This window comes from Charadrius vociferus, unplaced genomic scaffold, assembly GCF_000708025.1.
Source record: "Charadrius vociferus isolate BGI_N301 unplaced genomic scaffold, ASM70802v2 scaffold141, whole genome shotgun sequence".
NCBI lineage: Eukaryota > Metazoa > Chordata > Aves > Charadriiformes > Charadriidae > Charadrius > Charadrius vociferus.
The window spans coordinates 2,312,912-2,331,545 of NW_009647743.1; the positions used below are offsets into that span (position 1 = coordinate 2,312,912).

The 18,634-nt window shown below is 40.1% G+C and overlaps 1 protein-coding gene across 1 annotated transcript in view; it reads left to right on the top strand.

The window, feature by feature from the left end:
• Positions 1-733: 733 nt before the first annotated feature.
• HPGD (hydroxyprostaglandin dehydrogenase 15-(NAD)) overlaps positions 734-18,634 on the top strand; it is a 24,107-nt gene continuing 6,206 nt past the window's right edge. The window contains exons 1-3 of the mRNA XM_009882023.1: positions 734-779; positions 2,005-2,111; positions 12,946-13,042. Coding sequence (XP_009880325.1) covers positions 734-779; positions 2,005-2,111; positions 12,946-13,042 — 250 coding nt within the window. The remainder of the gene's footprint in view (positions 780-2,004; positions 2,112-12,945; positions 13,043-18,634) is intronic.

Consider the following 18,634-nt stretch of genomic DNA (forward strand, 5'->3'; position numbering starts at 1 on the left):
GAAAGGGAAGAACAAGTCAGTTTACACTGATGTGTGGGCGACAACTTTAATTTATTATGAGACTCTCCTTTTTGTGGACGGGTAATTGATGGGATTAGTGTAAGCAGGTAAACTTTTACCGGAAATATTCCAAATTTTGTTAGCATTCTTTATTTTAAGAGACATGCAAAGAGCTGAAAAGCATTTGTCTCTTTTCTCAGTGTGCAAACTAGAAAACTGCAATTAGCCAAGACCGGGTGAATTTAATAAACAAACAATTGGCAAAAGTACTATTATCCATGGTGGTTTTTGAAGGCAAAAGATTCTATTAAGAATGAGGTTGATGAAAGATGCTATTTTAGAGGAGACTTAAAAGGGAACTAGAGAGCCAGTTTCCAAAATTTGGAAGCTGATTGAGGACCCAAATTGTATTTATTTTATTCATTGAAACTAGGTGAAATAATCAGTTCTGCTCTTAATAAAGCCCAAGGTTTTCATTTGCCCGTGCTGATGCAGGATTGGAAAGATGAGACGTGACTGAAGAGTTAAGTTGAGAAACCGGAGAATGAATTAGCAACAAACACACCAAAAGCCAAAAAGGCGGCCAGCCAAAAATAGAGGCTCTAGTAATATTGAAATATTACAGTACAGAATAAGACCGTTAGAAAAATCTGTACGATAAAGGCAAATAAAAACAAATAAACAAAATAAAAACCTTTCCTATCAGCTGCCCAGCTCTTGTTCTGAGGACAAGATGGTGACTGTGATGGACCTGCAGCATCCAGGCAAAGGCTGTAACAGTACCGACCATCCGGTGCGAGAAAAAAGCTTGGTAAACCCCTGCGACTGCTGCAGAAAAGGGAGATGTCTCAAAGCCGCTGCTGTGCTCCCGACTGCCGCTCGTAGCCAAGATCAGAAAATTAGGAGGGCCCTGGGATCACCTTTTAGTGACGAGGTTTCATTAAGGCCTGATGAGCATAACTTCACTATACCTGAAATACTCTGGATTTGTCGTCAGTCACCAAATGATGTTTTTTAAAGCAATATTTGGGGGGGGGAGGGCGTGTCTTGGTTTACATAATAATAAATATTTAGTGATGAGGAACAATATTTGGAGGGAAAAACAAACAAGCGGCATACATACGTGTCAGATAGTGTCTGCAGCCGTGGGAAACCTTCGTCTGGAATGAACATCTGGAGGTCATCTCATCCAACTGCCCTGTCAAAGCACAGCCAGCCTAGATAAGTTTGCTCGTCTCTATGACATCATCGTGTTTTTCCACACATATCTTTTATCTTAGTTCAAACACTGTCACCTGGGAGAACACAATGTCATCGTGGAAGTTTCCCAGTTCTTTATTTTGAAATTCTTTGGAAGACGGGTCGCTATTTTCATCAACAGAAGGAACAAGATTTGAATTTGGGAAACACATTATTACAGTTACCTGACAAGTAGGATGTATAACAATTTATTCATAAATGGATACATTTTAACAGGAATTACATTGAATTACTTGTAGTTGAAAGATTCATATCAGTTATATTACTGGAAAAGAATTGCGTTCCTACGTTAAATTCAGACTCAACCAAGAAAATTGTTCTGAACACACGAAGCTTTTATTTTTTCCTTTAAAATAGATGGTGCCAAATCTTGAATTCACCAGCTGTATCAAACTGCTAGAAATCAAGCTATAAATACTTAATGTATATCATTAGGGTGCCAAACATCCTATCTGATAAAAATTGCATGGGTGCTGAGAGCTCTCCTTAGCTTCCGGTATCAGGCATTGTAAAACTGAATGAAAAGGGGACTACGGTATCTTAATCCTTTCGTTTTTCCTGAATATGTTTACCATTGGTGAATGGTTTGATAAAGCATTTAATTGCATGTTGCTCATTAGTGGTTAAGAAACAGTGAAGACATTTTGGTAGACTAATAAAACGTTCATTTGCATGCATGCATTGTAATTTTACATGTTACTTTCCATAAGCGCTAAGAAATCTCACCCTTGGATCTCACTATAGGTGCTTTCAAAAAAGTAATCGAACACTTTGGGAGGTTGGATATTGTGGTCAACAACGCTGGAGTCAACAATGAGAAGGACTGGGAAAGCACTATACAAATTAACTTGGTAAGAATTATTTCCTTTCACGTGTTGCTACTTTCTTTAATGCTGGAATACGCTTAACAGCCCTTGGTGTGTACCGATTGTGCCATACGACAGAGCAGGAACGATTGGGTTGGTGAGCACGGCCATTGAATCAGTGACCCCGTAACTGCGTACGTACTAACCGCTGAAGCACCCACCGCCCACATTTCAGTTGTCTATCCAAGACGTCTGGCCCTGTGTAGAGGTACTCAGGCTAACGCCAGACAAAACTCTCTCTGTAAAACCCGACGAAGTCCCAAGTAGGTGGAACAATGCGGTGCCCAAAGCAGCAGAGCTGCACCTACAGGAGGTCAGGCTGTTTATACCAACATTTTAGAACATTTTCGCTATTTGTGAGACCCAGCCGGGCTGTGTTAGACAGTAAGTTGTCATTTTTTGGTATTACAAGAAAACTTGTTCAACTAAGAGCTCCACCGTTTCTTCACCAATGAAGCAAGAGGGAAAGCCTGAGATTTTCATATAGGCCATGTCACCATCACCACCGGCAGAAGCACACCACTTCAGAGCACTTACTTGCTAAAACCCAGTACATTCAACGAGCCTGTAAAATTTATTTTCAAACAGACTGTTGCCAGTTCTTTGATATTATCTGGCATCTCATCAGGTGAGATCACAAGATCTGTTTCTCTGTTGAAAGTTTTTTTAATTTAGACTACACTGCAAGGAGAGCCCAGCTCCAAAGGAAAGAGCAACTTTCTAGGTCAATAACATTCTGACCAACTTGTGTTCTACCACCTGTGAAGTTCTAATTTGATGGTGAGTCAGTAAGTCACCCCTATGACCGCACTTACAAAGTGGTGTAATCTAGATCTGCCAAGAAAGTAGCCAAAGGAAGGTGGAAGAGTGCAACGTGGAGTTTTCTCTAATCAGTCCTTTGGAATTTGTCAAGGCAACAAGAAAGCTCAGGATAAAAAAAATTAAAAGTTTGTTTTGTCAAAAGTTTTAAGGACAAAGGTACCCAAGTCTTTGAATCCTAATGACTCCATGAAAACAAACTAACAAAAAGACGCCAGGACAAGTAATACAAGCTGCATATGAGACAAGCTATGGAAAAATTAATGGGAAAATATGTATTTGGAAAAAAAAAAAAAAAGTTAGATTTACTAATACTTTTTCTTGATCTTTTATATCTATTCAAATTCAAATTTGCTTATTCTTGGAAGGGACTGAACTGAAATCACAGATTAAAATGTTCACAATGAGAGAAATACATTTGTTCAATTTCCTTTGCCTTTTCTTTACACTTTCTTTAAGATTTAACTACACATATTTCTTCCTCCCTCTTTCCTTTCTAAAACATTCTGACAAATTCAACACCAGGAAACTTCATATTGTGAAGTAACAGGAGCATGACATCTTCAGTGCTATGCAACGTCGATATCTGTTGGGACAGATCCCTCGAATTTGAAAGCAGACTTTAGCTGTGTTCTAGATGACTTATTTTTCTTTATTTTTGTGCCTGGTTTAACACAGGGTACGGCAGCATAGGCAGCCATCCACCTGTCACATTTGCAAGCACAGATAGTCATCACAAGAAAAATTGAAGTCCATGTGAGAAACACATTTGTCTGTGATTCACCTTTAAATTTAGCTCAAAAAAAAATGCATTTCTGATCAGCACATCTTGAAGGTGTTTACCGTCTGGGTAAACAGCCTAACTTCGAGTGGTGTCCAAACAATTTTTCAAGGCCAAGAGCTTCAAACAAAAGGCATTGAGAACCTCCGTCTGTTATTCTTTTTCTCTTATTGCCAGCGATTGGGCTGAAGCAGTCCGGAGATGGGTTTGAACCATCTCAAATAGCAGAAAAACTGGAATCCAAGTCTTACAAATATATATGTTTAACTATCAAGCTATTGCCCCTAAAAATTAAAAGAAAAAAAAAAAAGAAAGAGTATATCGTTTATACATTATTGTATAGGTAAGTTCACCATAAGTCTCCTAAAGACTTAATTAACTGTTGAAGGTTGAAAAATGTCATCAATGCATGGTGGTGGCTGGAATAAGAACATCTAAAATGATCAAGCAGAGTAGAAGTACAGCCATGTGGGTAAAATCAAGGACACTCTAAAATCCAAATATCCTCATTTATCTTTTGATTTGAATCTTCTTTCCCTGTCTAGCCTTGAGTCACCTCACTAGCTTATTTCCATAGGGTATTTCTGTCTGGTTACTGCCATTTCCATCAACCAAGACAGAACATTTTGCATTTTTTGCTTTTTAACTACAACAACTGAAGAACAGCAGCTGCTGCATTTCGTATGTTGTATTGGTTGGTTCCATGAAATATTCTTTGCTTCTTGTAGACGAAGGAGCAAAATATGTATGAAATACATGATTTTAAAATGTCTCCCCAACATTGGACATTTTAAGCATCCTTTGTATTATCCCTACGAACAGGAATAACTTCTATAGACTCACATTTTGATACACATTATGCACATATTTTCTACTTTAAAAAAAAAAAGGAAAAAAAAAACCCTCTACATGCCAGTCTTCATCTTAATGATATCATTTATATACTGATACAACAAATATTCCCTGCCCCAGTATAAAGTACAAAGTACAGAAGTAGAGCAGTAGAGAGCAAGATAAATCAGAACAAACACGCATGGGGTGTGTTCTTTATGGCTAAAAAAGTTCACAGAACCGGTTGGTCTTCGGGAACGTTTTTAAAGGAGCGCAAGGAAGTTCCCTGACAGTACTGCTTGAGAAAGCATGAAGAACAGAAACGAAGAAGAAGAAAAGCGGGACGTAATTGAGAAGGAAAAAGAGGGAATAAAACACAGTTCCTGCCTGCATCCATTACAGTTCCCTGAGAGGGAGAAAAGGCAGCTTGATAAAGATGGGGGGGGAGAATATCAACCCCTAAACAGAGATTTCTGTTGCAGTGCTTCCCACTGTTTTGCTGTATTTTCTGCTAAGCAACATCCACTTTTTTGTTACTTTATTAATATTTCTATTACCTTTTTTAGTTAAGCATTCCAGCAATGCCATCCATTCCTCACCGCAAAACTCCAAAGCCGATAGACTTGACTCGATCCATATCAACTTGATGAATGGCAGCTTCAACTACTCATACCCATACAACCGTACACTCTTATTATTACGGTATATAAAAAATGGTCTTGGCAGCCATACAGGAATTCCATTTTAAATGGATATTGCCAATGTAGTTTCAACAGCCCGCGATGCACACACACCCCCACGCACAGAATTAGCACAAGGACATATGACACATATGTTCTTATCAAGAGTCCTCCCTACAGTCCTCCAGCGTGACAAGAACAGTGTTTCTTGTGTGCAACTTCACAAGAATTTATGCCGAAGCAATCCAGAAATTTTATAATCTGACTTTTTCCTCTTCAAGTCCCCAAAGAAAGAAAAACGCCCACATCTTTGTAAGCCTTGAACATGCCTGTTAGTTCAACACAATTTGGTGTACTAAGAAGCTTCCCTAATTTTATCCTGTGTTGATGACGTAGGCTTTCTGCAACCACTGTAATTATAGTGGCTGCTTAATTACAGTATCTTTTCTCTTTACAAATGCACTTAGCACACTTTATACTAAGACAATCCCAAAATTTACGTGGAGGTTCCTTTTTTATGCTCATATTGGAGATTTCTGAAACCTGACGTAGGTTGAGGTGTACAGTTAAGTGCAGCAGTACTGGCATCACATACTCTTACATTTTAAATATTTCCTGAATCAAAACTACAGATGCACTTTACATAACATTTTGACTATCTTACTGTTTTCTTATGCCAACAAATTAATTATTTGTTGGTATATTTAAACCGATTCCCCAAATGAGATTAAATAGACTCACAAAAGAGTTTGACAGCAAAATCACAATGAACAGCAAAATCACAATTATCTCCTGTTTATGTAATGGCTTTGGACATCTTAACACATTATTCTGGCAAAACCTTAAACTGCAGGCCATAACTTGGGCATGCCAAAAAACCTGAGTCATATGGGATCCAATTATTTAAGTGTTGCCCAGAGAGAAGTAGAATTCAAACATACATGTAAAATTTGTCCAGGTGCAGGACAGTCTCATCCTTCATTACTGGGCAGAGTGGGGCAGTAGCCAACGATTCCAAGTTTTTGCATTTTTCATGGGTTTGCACAATTTAGTTCCGTGAATGACAAAGGTAGTAAGTTTTTGTGAATTTAGAGAAGTCCTTTTCTAAAATAAAAGCTACCTAACTCAGGGTTTGTCCCTCCAAAATACCTGGATCGGTGCTACAGAGAAGAGAATGGAACACTGTATATGTGTGGCTCTCTTCAATATAGCTCATGGGGAAAGAAAGATTCCAGCAACTAGCAAACCTTCCAAACCAATTCATTTGCTCATCAGTAAGGAACTATTCCTCAAAAGGCCGATTAATGTCTCACCAAAAACCAGAAGGGTAACTAGGCACACTTCAGAAATGATTAATTTTGTTTATTTTTGGGATAAGGACTTCGTGATCACCACAAGGCTGGTCTATTGTGCAAGCCATAAATGGGATCCGTTGGTAGTATGCTGCAACCTTCCTCTGGTCCTTACACCTTGCTCTCCTTTCCCAGTGTACAAGGACTGAACTTTCATCCCAAAAGAACGTGACCGGGACAGATAGCTGCATTCAGCAGGTGGGAATTCCCACCAGGTCCCACAGTACAGACAGGGGTGAGCGCTGTGTCTTAATGCCACCAACATAGACACAAAACAAACCCCACAGTGCTATCTGTAGAAGACAAAATGGCATAGGTAACTAGTTTATCAAGCTTGTGTTCTAAGACAACCAGAAATACCCAAACTCTGATGTTCAATGGCTTAGTTGCTTATTCTGCAGCATAATTTGATGTCAGAAAGAGGACTAAGTGCCCTGGGAGAGATGTGGCCACCAAAAAGTGAGAAGGACCACTTACCCTGAAATCAGTGGCGTGGGGGTCAGTCCTCTCAGTGCAATACAGGAGCCTGTAAGTAAAATTATTTTTGTTGTTCATATTGCAGTAGGAAAGACACAGACTTACCTTAACTGCACAGTAAGTCAATGAACTTCTTAGCTTACAGATTTACAGTGGCCAATGTGGAACGTACAATGAAAAGCAAATTTCTTTGAGCCAAGAACTACTTAACCCCAGCTACTCAAAATGCAATCCTATTCCCGTGTCCTTCAGGAACGGGGAGGGGAGGGGGGAAGTAAAGAAAACGGCACAGTAAAAAAAATACAACATTGTTAATTCACTCCCACATCATACGAAAGCTACTGATGAGCAAATGAGCAAATCCCACCGCACATTCCTTCCCCCTGTCTGCCTCTCCCTCTCTGGGCTTCTTTTTTTCTACAGTTTGAGCTGGAAACTCAAACTCAAGCCTCTGCAATTTCATGTCATATAACGAGTAAACTGACCTACCCATAGGAATGCCAAGGGACTTGCACTCTTGCTGCAGCCTGTCTGCTTCCTAGAAAATCTACATTAAAGGCAAAATCCGTCCCACCTCCCTGTCCAACAGCAAAATGCTAAAATTTTCCATGAATATCACCAGCAGCACTTAGCTTCAGACTTCTGAAGTTCGTCTTACGCAGTTCGTCAAGTACCTTGAAACGTTTCCTTATAGATAGCCATCAATTTACAACATCACAGTACGAAAGTCAAATGATCTTGGGTCAAATTCCAGCTCTGTGCTAACCTGCTTTATGAAACCACAAGTCAATGGCTCTTTCGTTTGTTTTTGTTGGGTATCCCTAGAGCTGAACTGGATTAGCTCAGAAACCTCCCTATAACGTTAGGATGGATTACTGATTACCACTTTCTTCTCTCAGAGGAATTCATATTGCCTTGTCACCTTGATAACAATAGTCATCTTCAGCACCAAAGGAGTGCAGATACAGTTATAGTTTCTCAGCATAGAATATTACCATGCACAGGAGACAGCAGAGGTAGCGGACGAGAGGTGGCAAGGGAAATCTTATTAAATAGGAATAAAAAACTACGTCAGTTGGAACACCTGCCTTGAAACACTAGGAAAAAAGCACTGTGTACTAAATTACTTTCAAAGTAGTTGTCACTTGTAAAGGACGACAATTAATGATGTTCTGGCACCATCACTGAAGAACGCCTTTTTATTTTTTTTAATAGATCAAGCTAAAATGAAACACAGAGTATGAAAATTGGCTTACGGGTGTAACGTTGGAATACAAAAACATTGTACAACACTGGCTAACGCTGGTTCCTAACACCAGAAAAAATGAATTAGGTCTCTGTTGAAGACTTGGAGTCTTATTAGAATCAGAGGTTCAATATATGATTTCTTTTAGAACAATACAATTAAAACTATACAGCTGTGGGATACATAGAAATGTCGAGAATCATAGATTTTGTCAGTTTTGTTTCTGATTTTGACACTGATACCTAAAGTGCCATTTAACGATTTGTTAAGTACGTTTGTGATTGCTGATATGATACTTCCCAAAGCAACTGCAAACGTTTTGAGTATTTGCACAATTATTTTGCAAAATTTGCCATGCTGTCAGATACTAAGTTCTGGGTTGGCTACTGTACGGTGCTCCAGAATGTCTGATCGCCTCTAATTTAAATCTGTAATTTATGGAAGCTCACGCTAGCAGATATTCCCACACTCCACATTATAACTTTATTGGAAAGAATCCTAAATTTTCTACTGGCAGTTGAGTAAAATTGCCTCTCTTGGGAGCACACTCAGACCTGCGGTGCACCTTGATGGTCCCTCTTCATTATGTGCTACAGTAAAACACTGTATTTTGGTAAGAAAACAAACAGCAGTATCGCTACCATCACAGATTTTTCAACAGCTAGGAGGAAAAACATTTAGATTATTTTTTATTTTGAATTACACTAATTTTCAGTGGCCAGGAGCAAAAAAACCCCACTAGGTTAGAGTGAGCTTTCCCAATTTTCACTTTACCTTTATTTAATTGCAAATTTGACCACCTTTTGACTCTTGGCTCTTGACATGTTCATGGACAATATCCATGCAGCTAAATGCAGTCATAAACAAAGGAATTGTAAAAAATTCAACTCTCAAATGCAGCACGCTTTGTTGTGCAAAGTTAAGCCTCGCAGCATATTTTCATCTTAAAAAAAAAAAAAAAAAAAAAAAAGTTGCCTGACTTGTTTTAATTAGGTAATTTATAATGTTAGCTTTCCCAGAATGTTAACTTTCCCAGAATTTCCACTATACAAACTCTGCATTATTGGTGGTGAAGAGCATGGCACTAAATTATTATTCTTAAAAATACACATGGAGAACTCCACAACCTGAAGACACCATTAGTTTCTTTCAGTGTATTGAAAGGTAAATTGCAGACGTTTTTCATCATATCCCAAAACAAGGAAACTGGGCCGCGCAAACCACGTCATCCTTTGCCTGGTTTACATTCTGTTGGGTATTTCACGGTACAGTGAAGCAACAGCTGACAAGCTTTCTTCTGGAACTCGGATGAAGTATTCCAATGTCAACAAATAGGAATCCAAAGTTGCACTCCACCTGCGAGGAGGCCGGAGGCTGCAATTTGTGCGCTTGCAAAGATGGAGTTCATAACAAAACCAAACAACAGTACACTATTGTTCTTTGGAAAACTATTGTTCTTTGGAAAACGTCTTTGCCATTTGAATGTTTGGCACTCAGTTAGGACAGCCAGCTTCACTCTGCCGACTGGGTGGACCGGCTGGACTGGGAAGTGGCACTAAGGCTTCCCAGCACACGTTGTGGGGCTTTCGCACTACGGGAAGTTCAGCCGCTGCTGTTCTTCCTTGGATAACTACTGAGAGGACTTTCTCTCCTGGTGAGAGGGGAATTCCGGCAAGAGAATGGGTGTTCCATCACACAACGTCTGTCACCTGAAGTGCCGTCTGCTGACTGTGCAGACAGCTGGGTTCTTCTCACCCTGCAAATTTGGTTCAGAGTTTACCTCCAGAATAACTCTTTGTGTTACCAGCCCAAACATTAGAAATAGCCACGTCACCCGCAATCACCCGCACCCGATGAGAAGTTTTTTGCAAGGATAACAGCAGGTGAAAGGGCAATATCTGAATGAAAGTCTGCGTTAATTCTGAAGACAACCTCTCACAGTACCGACGTACAGGAGAAGGCTTCCCTGGCTGCTTGATGAAATGCTAAATTACCGGAGTCTGGAGAGGAAAAAGAGCAGTACAGTGATTTTGATCTGCGAGTCAAGCTACCCGCTTTTTCCTTGTCTTATAATTGTGGTTTGGCCAAAGTCTCATCTAGCTCGATTATCTCCTTGAATGAGAAGTCTGGAGGAATAGAAAAATCCTCAAGGAGCCCCAAGCTACTTCCTCCTCCAGCTGATTTATTTCCTCTAATCATCCTAAGTGGAGTTCTCTTTCTCCATTCAACAGGCTGAGCCACCGCTGCAGGGCAGGACCCGAACCTGCTCTCCCAGGCAGCATTAACCCCTTCCTTCCTAAAATGTCTTGAGTACAGCCTGTCCCATGCGTATGTTAAAAAAAACCCACCACCCACCCTTACATCCAGGTCGGTTGAGCTGCCAATGAGTTTATGTTCAGGATACGGATACCTTACAGCAACGCTACCCGGCATTAACGAGCTTCTTTTTCAATAAATCCTTTAAAATTTCTATATGACAATCAGCATTAAACAGCACTTGACTACATTTACAACGGCTCTGAAACTTTCCAGCACATGCAAGAGAAATCAGATTTAGTTTGGTATTTTACAAGCCACCGAAGACAGTGCTTTGGAAAGTTTCTGTTAAAACATTTAATCAATAACATTCTTTTGATATTAATCAAAATATTTTTAAAAGTATGCTACTTCAGATGAAACTTTCCAGAAGAAAAACAAAAAAGCTTTTTATTGGAATTTTTTGTGTAAGAGAAGTTTAAAATGTTATTTCAGAAGTTTGAACTATTCATTTTTTGTGATTTTTATTTTATTTTTTTTTTATATTATTCCAGGGAATTAGTGTACTGAAAATATATTGGTATTGAAAATATACATAGAATGCCGCAAAACTATAGAAAATGAAAAAAGCTGATTCTTTATCGAAATCAAAGCAAACTTGGTAATGAGGTCTCAAGCTGTTTTATCCCTTGTAGTGGGCAGCTTAACTTCATGTTACTTGGGCAACCAAGAAGCAATATGACTAAAGCAGCACATGCGGCCCTCCGAGTCCGATTCCTGTTAAAACCAGTAAGTGCAAAGGGCAACAGAACTTGAATTAGGACTTTAAGTTTTATAACACGTATGTCTAAAATTATCAGCTAATAAAAATGAAATGTAATACAGGTCTTTAAATTATTCCAATTTTGGTTTGGGAATTTAGATAACGGCAGAAAAAATACTTAATATTCTGATTTTAAAAGCTTTTAATTTGCAGTACACCTAGCCACTACCCACTAGGGTTTAGTCATATGCAGATATATATATTTTTTTAGTGTGTTTTTTTTATTACTTGGGGAGATTTCCTTCTCCATGATTCACAATTCTGTAAACTTTCCCTGGTCAAAACTCTCGGTGAAATAATTGTGTGCAGATGTGAACATATTTGCAGGGCCACTTCATCTTTTGAACATCTTAATTTGGGTCAAATAAATAGCACTAAACAGTAATAAAATATAAACGGAGTTCTCATTTTAAAATTGAAATAATATTTCCAGAAAAATAAAACTCAAGACGCTTGTGCATTTTAACTGGAAATTGTAAACCAAATGTGAACGGACTACGGAGAGATCTGACAGAATCAGTAAATAACTATGAAACTCATCACTAACGCAGTAATATTGCAGCATTCCATTAAAGTTAGTATCTTCCACCAGCAGCACTGCCTGCTGCCTTTCTGCCGCCACTTGTTCAAGTCTCTGGTAAAGTGACTTACTCTGTGGGAAAGACTCGACCACTCCATGCCTTTAGGAGGCCGATAACCCCGGGCCCAGTGCACCTTTAGCTGTCTCGGTTTAAACATCTGAAGTTTGGCGAGATGAATCTCAGCAGAAGCTCTGACTGCAGTAAGGCTCAAAACCAGATTTTAAGGAATCAAGATAACACAGGTCTCAGCAAAATTTTCTTCTTCAAAGATCTTTGTGTTAAAAAACATGTTAAAAATCCCATACTGCAGCTAATACTACGCTAACCCCATGTTTCACAGCTCTTCAAATGCTTTTTTACCTTATTGTATTTGGCTGTTTGGGTTAACCTTCTTTTGAGAGGAACGGTAAAACGCCCGTAACCTCAGACAGAAAAGAACACAGATTTTTAATATGCTGGGACCAGAAATATAACATATAACTTATCCCTGAAAAGGGATCTCACGCCTTTAGCCAAATGGAGTTCCAAGTGTTAGCATTATCTTTAGATACTGTCTATACATTTTTTATAACGTAGAGAAGTTTGTCTCAACAAAAGTGCTGGGAATTGGATCAGGTCATCCACCAGCACCTAAGACAAATTGTGTGCTTCATCTATAAATTATTTCATATCCTGTGTTTCATTTACTTCACAGCATTTATTTCACGCTATAACTTTTTGGTTTGATTATTGATATCTTAATAAGAAAAAACAATTAAGCTGCTATTATTTCTGGGCATTGCAGTTGCTCTTCTGAACTTGTTGAGTTGCATTACTGTGGAATGCCATCCATGTTTCTAACCTTCCAAGCATAAATAAGGTCACTGGTAAAGCAATACAGGTTCTAGGCAACACGTTTAAAGCAAGTTTCAGTTTTTAGGAGCACAAAAGTAACATATTCTGAATATAATAATCCCTTTCCTCCCTTTATTAGACATCTGTGATTAGAGGAACCTACCTCGGCCTAGAATACATGAGAAAAGGAAATGGGGGAGATGGAGGAGTAATCATTAATATCTCCTCTTTGGCAGGTAAGAATATTTTCTCTATAAACACTACGTACTTACTGGGTTTTTTTCTAAAATAAATGAATCGTACTGATCAGTCACACTTTTCCTTCTTTCTAATGGCTCTTCCCTATTTATTCCCATTTTGAGCTGGTTTTCATCATAGCAACCAGAGTAATATCAAAGGTCCACAACTTTCATTTGCTTTTTAAACTCAGTTCAATGAAAAATTCAGTAATTTTGCTAACCTCTCAATCTCAGATTTAATAATCTTCAGCATGATGTAAATAGGGTTTTTTTCGCGCTTCAGCACTGCCACGCATTAAGTAAAACCTAACGAGCCTCAATTCGTTACGCTTATTCAACACTGTTCAGTAGCACTGCTGACTTAATATGCTGCGTACACCGCACTGTGGGTGAGAAACAAAGTCTAACCTACAGACCTAATTTGAATTTTATTTTAAGAGCCGTTTAAATGTGGTGTTGGGGGATATAGTGTAGGGGAGAACTTTGTAGAGTAGGGTAGATGGTTGGACTCGATGATCCCGAGGGTCTCTTCCAACCTAGACAATTCTGTGATTCTATGAATTCAGAGTTACTTTAAATCTGATTATTTTTTATATTATAAAGCATTTATCAGGCATGAAATATGGCAAATCAGGACAGTTGTTTCACAGCAAGCGAGGTGGCAGTAGCAGGTCCTCTGTTCAACTCCCTAAGAATATTTAAGATGAGACTGTACCTACTTTATTAAGGAAGGTTGTCACACACCAACTCTGCCCGTGCTCCAAGCCCTCTCAGATGGGATCTACCTCTGCTTGAGAAGCCATAAAATTAACACCATAAAAGCCATAAAATTTCACTGAGCTTAAACGAGCATATTCTTTGCTCACTACTTGTCTATGCTGTAACAGTATTTCAATTTATTGGTATAAAAATAGAAGGATACGGCTTCTAAGTGAGTCAGGGTTGCTGCTGCCCAGTTGTGAGGTGGAATCCTCTCCCTTCCTGGAGGAACGTGTCTCGCGGTGGCCGAGTTTGTAGCAAAAAGGCACAACTGAAGGGGAAATGGAAAACAGAGAATGATGCCCACCCTTCCTCCAAAAATAGGGGGGGGGGGGGGGGGGGTGGTGGAATACATTCTCTCTCGTTTGTTTGAAGAGTTTGTTCTCTTTTGCTGCTGTCATACTGCCTAGGAAAATTAACCGGGATGCTGGTTAATGCTGGGATTGTCAGTGCTTTCCTGCGTGGATACTGAATGGCAGTGATTTTATTCCGGGGTATTCCTGTGTGTTTTAGCAATGAAAAGCCAGTGAGACAGCAGCGGCCACAGCTCCTGAGCGTGAACGGGGCTTCGTGTCCCATAGGTGTGAATGCTCTGAGTGCTATTAAATCCTCCTGCAAACTTTGGCTTTTGTGGCGAGCAGATGGGTTCCCCCTGTTGCCATGATGCGCCCAGAGCCCGAGGAGCTGAGTTAACAAATGCATCCGAGGGGTCCTTTAGCAACGGCCTCCGGGTACCTTTAATTCGGCACTTGCAACGCTGCCCAACGCATTGCCTCCTGCTGCCAGTCAGCGTATCTGCGCTGGATCAACTGGACGTTGTGTTGGGACCTAATTAACCCGAAGGAAAGTGCTATTGCAGGACAAGGGTTCAGCACCGCCAGTAAAAGATTAAACACTTTCGCAGACGGGCCGATGCCCACGCGGCGCTTAAGAAAGGGCAGAGGTAGCAAGCAGCTAGATTCCCTTTCTAACCAGTCTCAACTGAACACAAAATTATGTTAAGACCCAACAGCTTGGCTTTTCTCCGTTTGGTAAAAGCATATAAGTGCCGTTTTAATTATTTGATTAAAATTTGCATTTATTTACTTACTTTTTTTAACATTAGCATTGTGCCATAATGGTTGTGGGAACCTGTCAAAACCAAAGTGTTCTCTGCTTGCTTTGCTTTTACCTAGCTTGTATTTACCAATTGTCTCCAAGGTCCTAAGAAAAACACCTTAGAAAAGCTGACATACCTTAACTTTTATCGTTTATTTATTTACTACAATTTGTGCTTTGTGACTCTAATTCTCCTTTCCAGTCTGAAGGTCTAAGTCCTGCAGTTTATTCCGTATATAAAAGGCAAACTGCCATTGGCTTGTCTAGCATTTTCTTCTCGTGTTTTCTCTTCTCAGAGCTAGCTTCTGTTGATCATTAAGCTCTCGAGTGGTTTTTATCCCTCCCCATCCAAGTTCTCTATAACATTTTATCAGATACGCTCTGCAGACAGCAAATCTTCTGGTGTCTGCCGAGCAGCAAGAAGAGTTATATTTAGCGCTTCCGTAACATCCGATAGTATTTGCTTTACCCACTAATTAGTTTCCAGTTCTTCACCATGGGAATTTTGCCAGTGATTTGTACTAGGGACAGAATCGAGCCTCGCTGGTTTATATTTCCAAGCACCCACGGAACTGCTTAAACCCTTCCTATGAAGCGGACGCTTCGAGTGCTGGTTCAGCTGGGGGGAAGCCAGCGCGGCCACCCTTTCTTCCCACTATCCAACCTCCCTTGCCTTAGCGCCTCTGCCAGACGGGACTAAATCTGAAAGGGAGAGAAATACGGAACATGGAAGGGCACGCAGAAAGGACCCAACTCCTAACCCGCTGCATCTTGGAGCTATAAAACTTACTTAATTTTATGGGGTTTGGGCATTCACAGCAGGAGGAAGTAATGCCGCTGAACAACTGAGCTGATTGGAAATGTTTTACTGCCAACTTGCCCCCATAAAAGATAAGGCTCATGGCTGCAGGCTTTTGCAGTGTACCAAACTTCATTTCAAATTTAAAGAGCAAAACGTTCTAAAGTTTCTTCTGTAGGAAGCCACGTACAGTAATTTTAATTTTGTTTAAGAGAATCGTTAAAAGCAACAGAAAAAGCATACAAAACTCAATTTAACTCCTGAGATTACTTACATAATTAATTTTAGCATTGTCTCTTACCTTTTGGTGGCTGGTACCTGTACAATTTTATTAAGGGAGAAAGGGAATTCACGTGTGTGCACGCACTTTTGTTTTGATAGCCTCCACACTCTCAAGAAGGCATTCTGTAAAGCTGAATTTCTATCTATCTGTCTGGATTCTAGTAGATTTAAAAAAAAAAAAACAGCCAAACAAATAAAAAACAACAACCAACAAGCCCAAAGTATTCCTAGAGGGCTTAAAACCCAGTCAAATATTTAGCATGAGACCGTGCTAGCTTTCTACGAGAGCTTGTTCCATGTGTAGCATCTCTGGGTACCTTGCCATTGCGCAGACATATCAGTGGTGTAATTACACCCAATTTCAAGCACTCAGGCTCCACAAGCAGCCAGTTTGTCCTCCTCCTACAGAAAGTTTCAGCCAAAAGAAATACAAAAAAGTACCCCTCACGGCAAACCGGCATCTTTAGGACCTGCCCCTATATATATTACCCGAACAAAGCGAAGCATACGGTTAACACCACGGAGTAAAGGCAAGGCTTTATCACAGTGCAGCGAAGGTGCAGATGGCTGCACAACTGGGACCATCAGTTCAGCATCACGAAAGAGCTTCTGTTCCCTCCCCTTTGGTAAAAAAAAAAGATGCTGAGCAGAATCCACAGGAAGTTGGTTAGAAAATTCAGAAACAATTTCCTTGAGACTTCAGTGTACTGTTAAAAAATCTCCTAGAAATACCACAGCCTCCAATTTTTGCTGGGATTTGTGTGTCTCCGTTGTTTTGGCGCAGATCACAGCAGTATAACTGACATAAAGGATGTGATCTGGTACCCCCTCCCTATTCTTAACGAGGAGAGAATCCATTCTCTCATCGCTCTGTAGGTCCATCACACCCCTAGCTGGTTGCTCTAGTTCCATATCCGTGTCTTCAAAAGAGCCTTTGGCCTCCAAAGAACACCGCGAGCATACGCCATACTGTTTCTCCAGACTTTTGCCTAAGGGCGACAAAGGAGATTTCTGTAATGTGGTTTGGAAAGATGTTTAATTTAAATAAATACGGCTAAATTGTATGATGTTATTTATTTATAAATATTCTTTGTGTTGCAATGGGCTTTGATAAGTACATTTTCTAAAACAAACCTAATATAGAAAGGAAAACAAATGACTTTGGCAACATTTCCCAACATATGGAGGAGCACACTTTTGGTTTGCTTTTAAATAGGTTCCATCGGTTGTCAAAACTTACCTTTCAGCACTTTCACATACTTTTTTCATAAACAATGAAAATTTAGAGTTTTAGGATGACACAAGATAGAGTGATTAATCACATAAGTGAGAGAAAATTTCAATATTTTAATGGAATATTTAAACAGTGGGACTCCATGATGTTAAAGGTCTCTTCCAACCAAAACTATTCCATCATTCAATGAATGTATTTGTCTAATGTATAACTGTGAATAGAGTTTAAGCACTGCATAATCATAGCGTAGAAGCGCTGCGTTCTGATGAACCCAAAGCCTCCATGAGATCAACAGCCACGTTGGAAAGCAGACCTTGGTTCTTGTATTATGAAGAATGCCACATGCCACAATGCCTCCAAACATGAAGTACACTATTCCAGGAACTAAAGAAACTTAGAGATACTATCAAACAGAAATTACATCTGTCTTAAGCTGCGCAACAGTGCACCCGTGGAGAAAACAGGGGGCGGAAAGGTCATCTAGAAGCTAATAAGTCTTATTTTAATCCCCTCTACTTTTCACTGGTGAGGCCATAACTGGAATACTGTGTCCAGTTTTGGGGTCCTCAGTTCAAGAGGGACAGGGAACTGCTGGAGAGAGTCCAGCGAAGGGCAACTAAGATGACTGAGGGATTGGAGCATCTCCCTCATGAGGAAAGGCTGAGAGAGCTGGGACTCTTCAGCCTGGAGAAGAGAAGGCTGAGGGGAGGCTTTCTCTGTCCTCTTTCACGTAACAGCTCAGTGATGCAGCAACATCCAGAGAGAGGAAAATCTAGGCAGCATCACCTCCTCTGGCTAAGAGAGGTTGAAACCCACATGTATCACTCTCCAGGGGTACACCGCCCCATCCTCACCACCCATTTGAGCACCCTCCCCTTCCTCCCCCCTGTGTTTTGCGCATAATGTTCTCCAGTCTGTTTCACTGCCGTTCCACTTTGCATAAGATAATTAAATATCCATGGGAGCAGCAAACAAAATCCGGATTTTCTAACAAATAAATGCCTTAACTAATATGCTGTGAACTCCCCTTGGCTCACTGGTTGAATAAATACTCAGGCAGAGCAGGATCACTGTCACACGGTGGTTGACCCCAAAATACTAGTGAGCAGAGTCCCTAGGACACACCGCTCACAGATGGAGGGTCAGCGCTCCCCAGGGCAGGGCAGGGGCTCAGGGCTGGAAATCCCACACCGTGGCTCTGGGTACCACACTCGGGAACAAAAGGGAGACAGGACTCTCGTTGGTTTGGGTGAGGGATGCTAGGACTTGTCTTCATTGGCGTGGCTTTGGCTGGAAATTCACTTCATTTCTTCTTGGTTCTCCATTTTAGCAAAAATAATAATTTCATTTAGAAAAGAACTGGTTTTAATGCTTTAGTTCAAAAAAAAAGAGTTATTTGTTCCTCCCATCCTGCCTA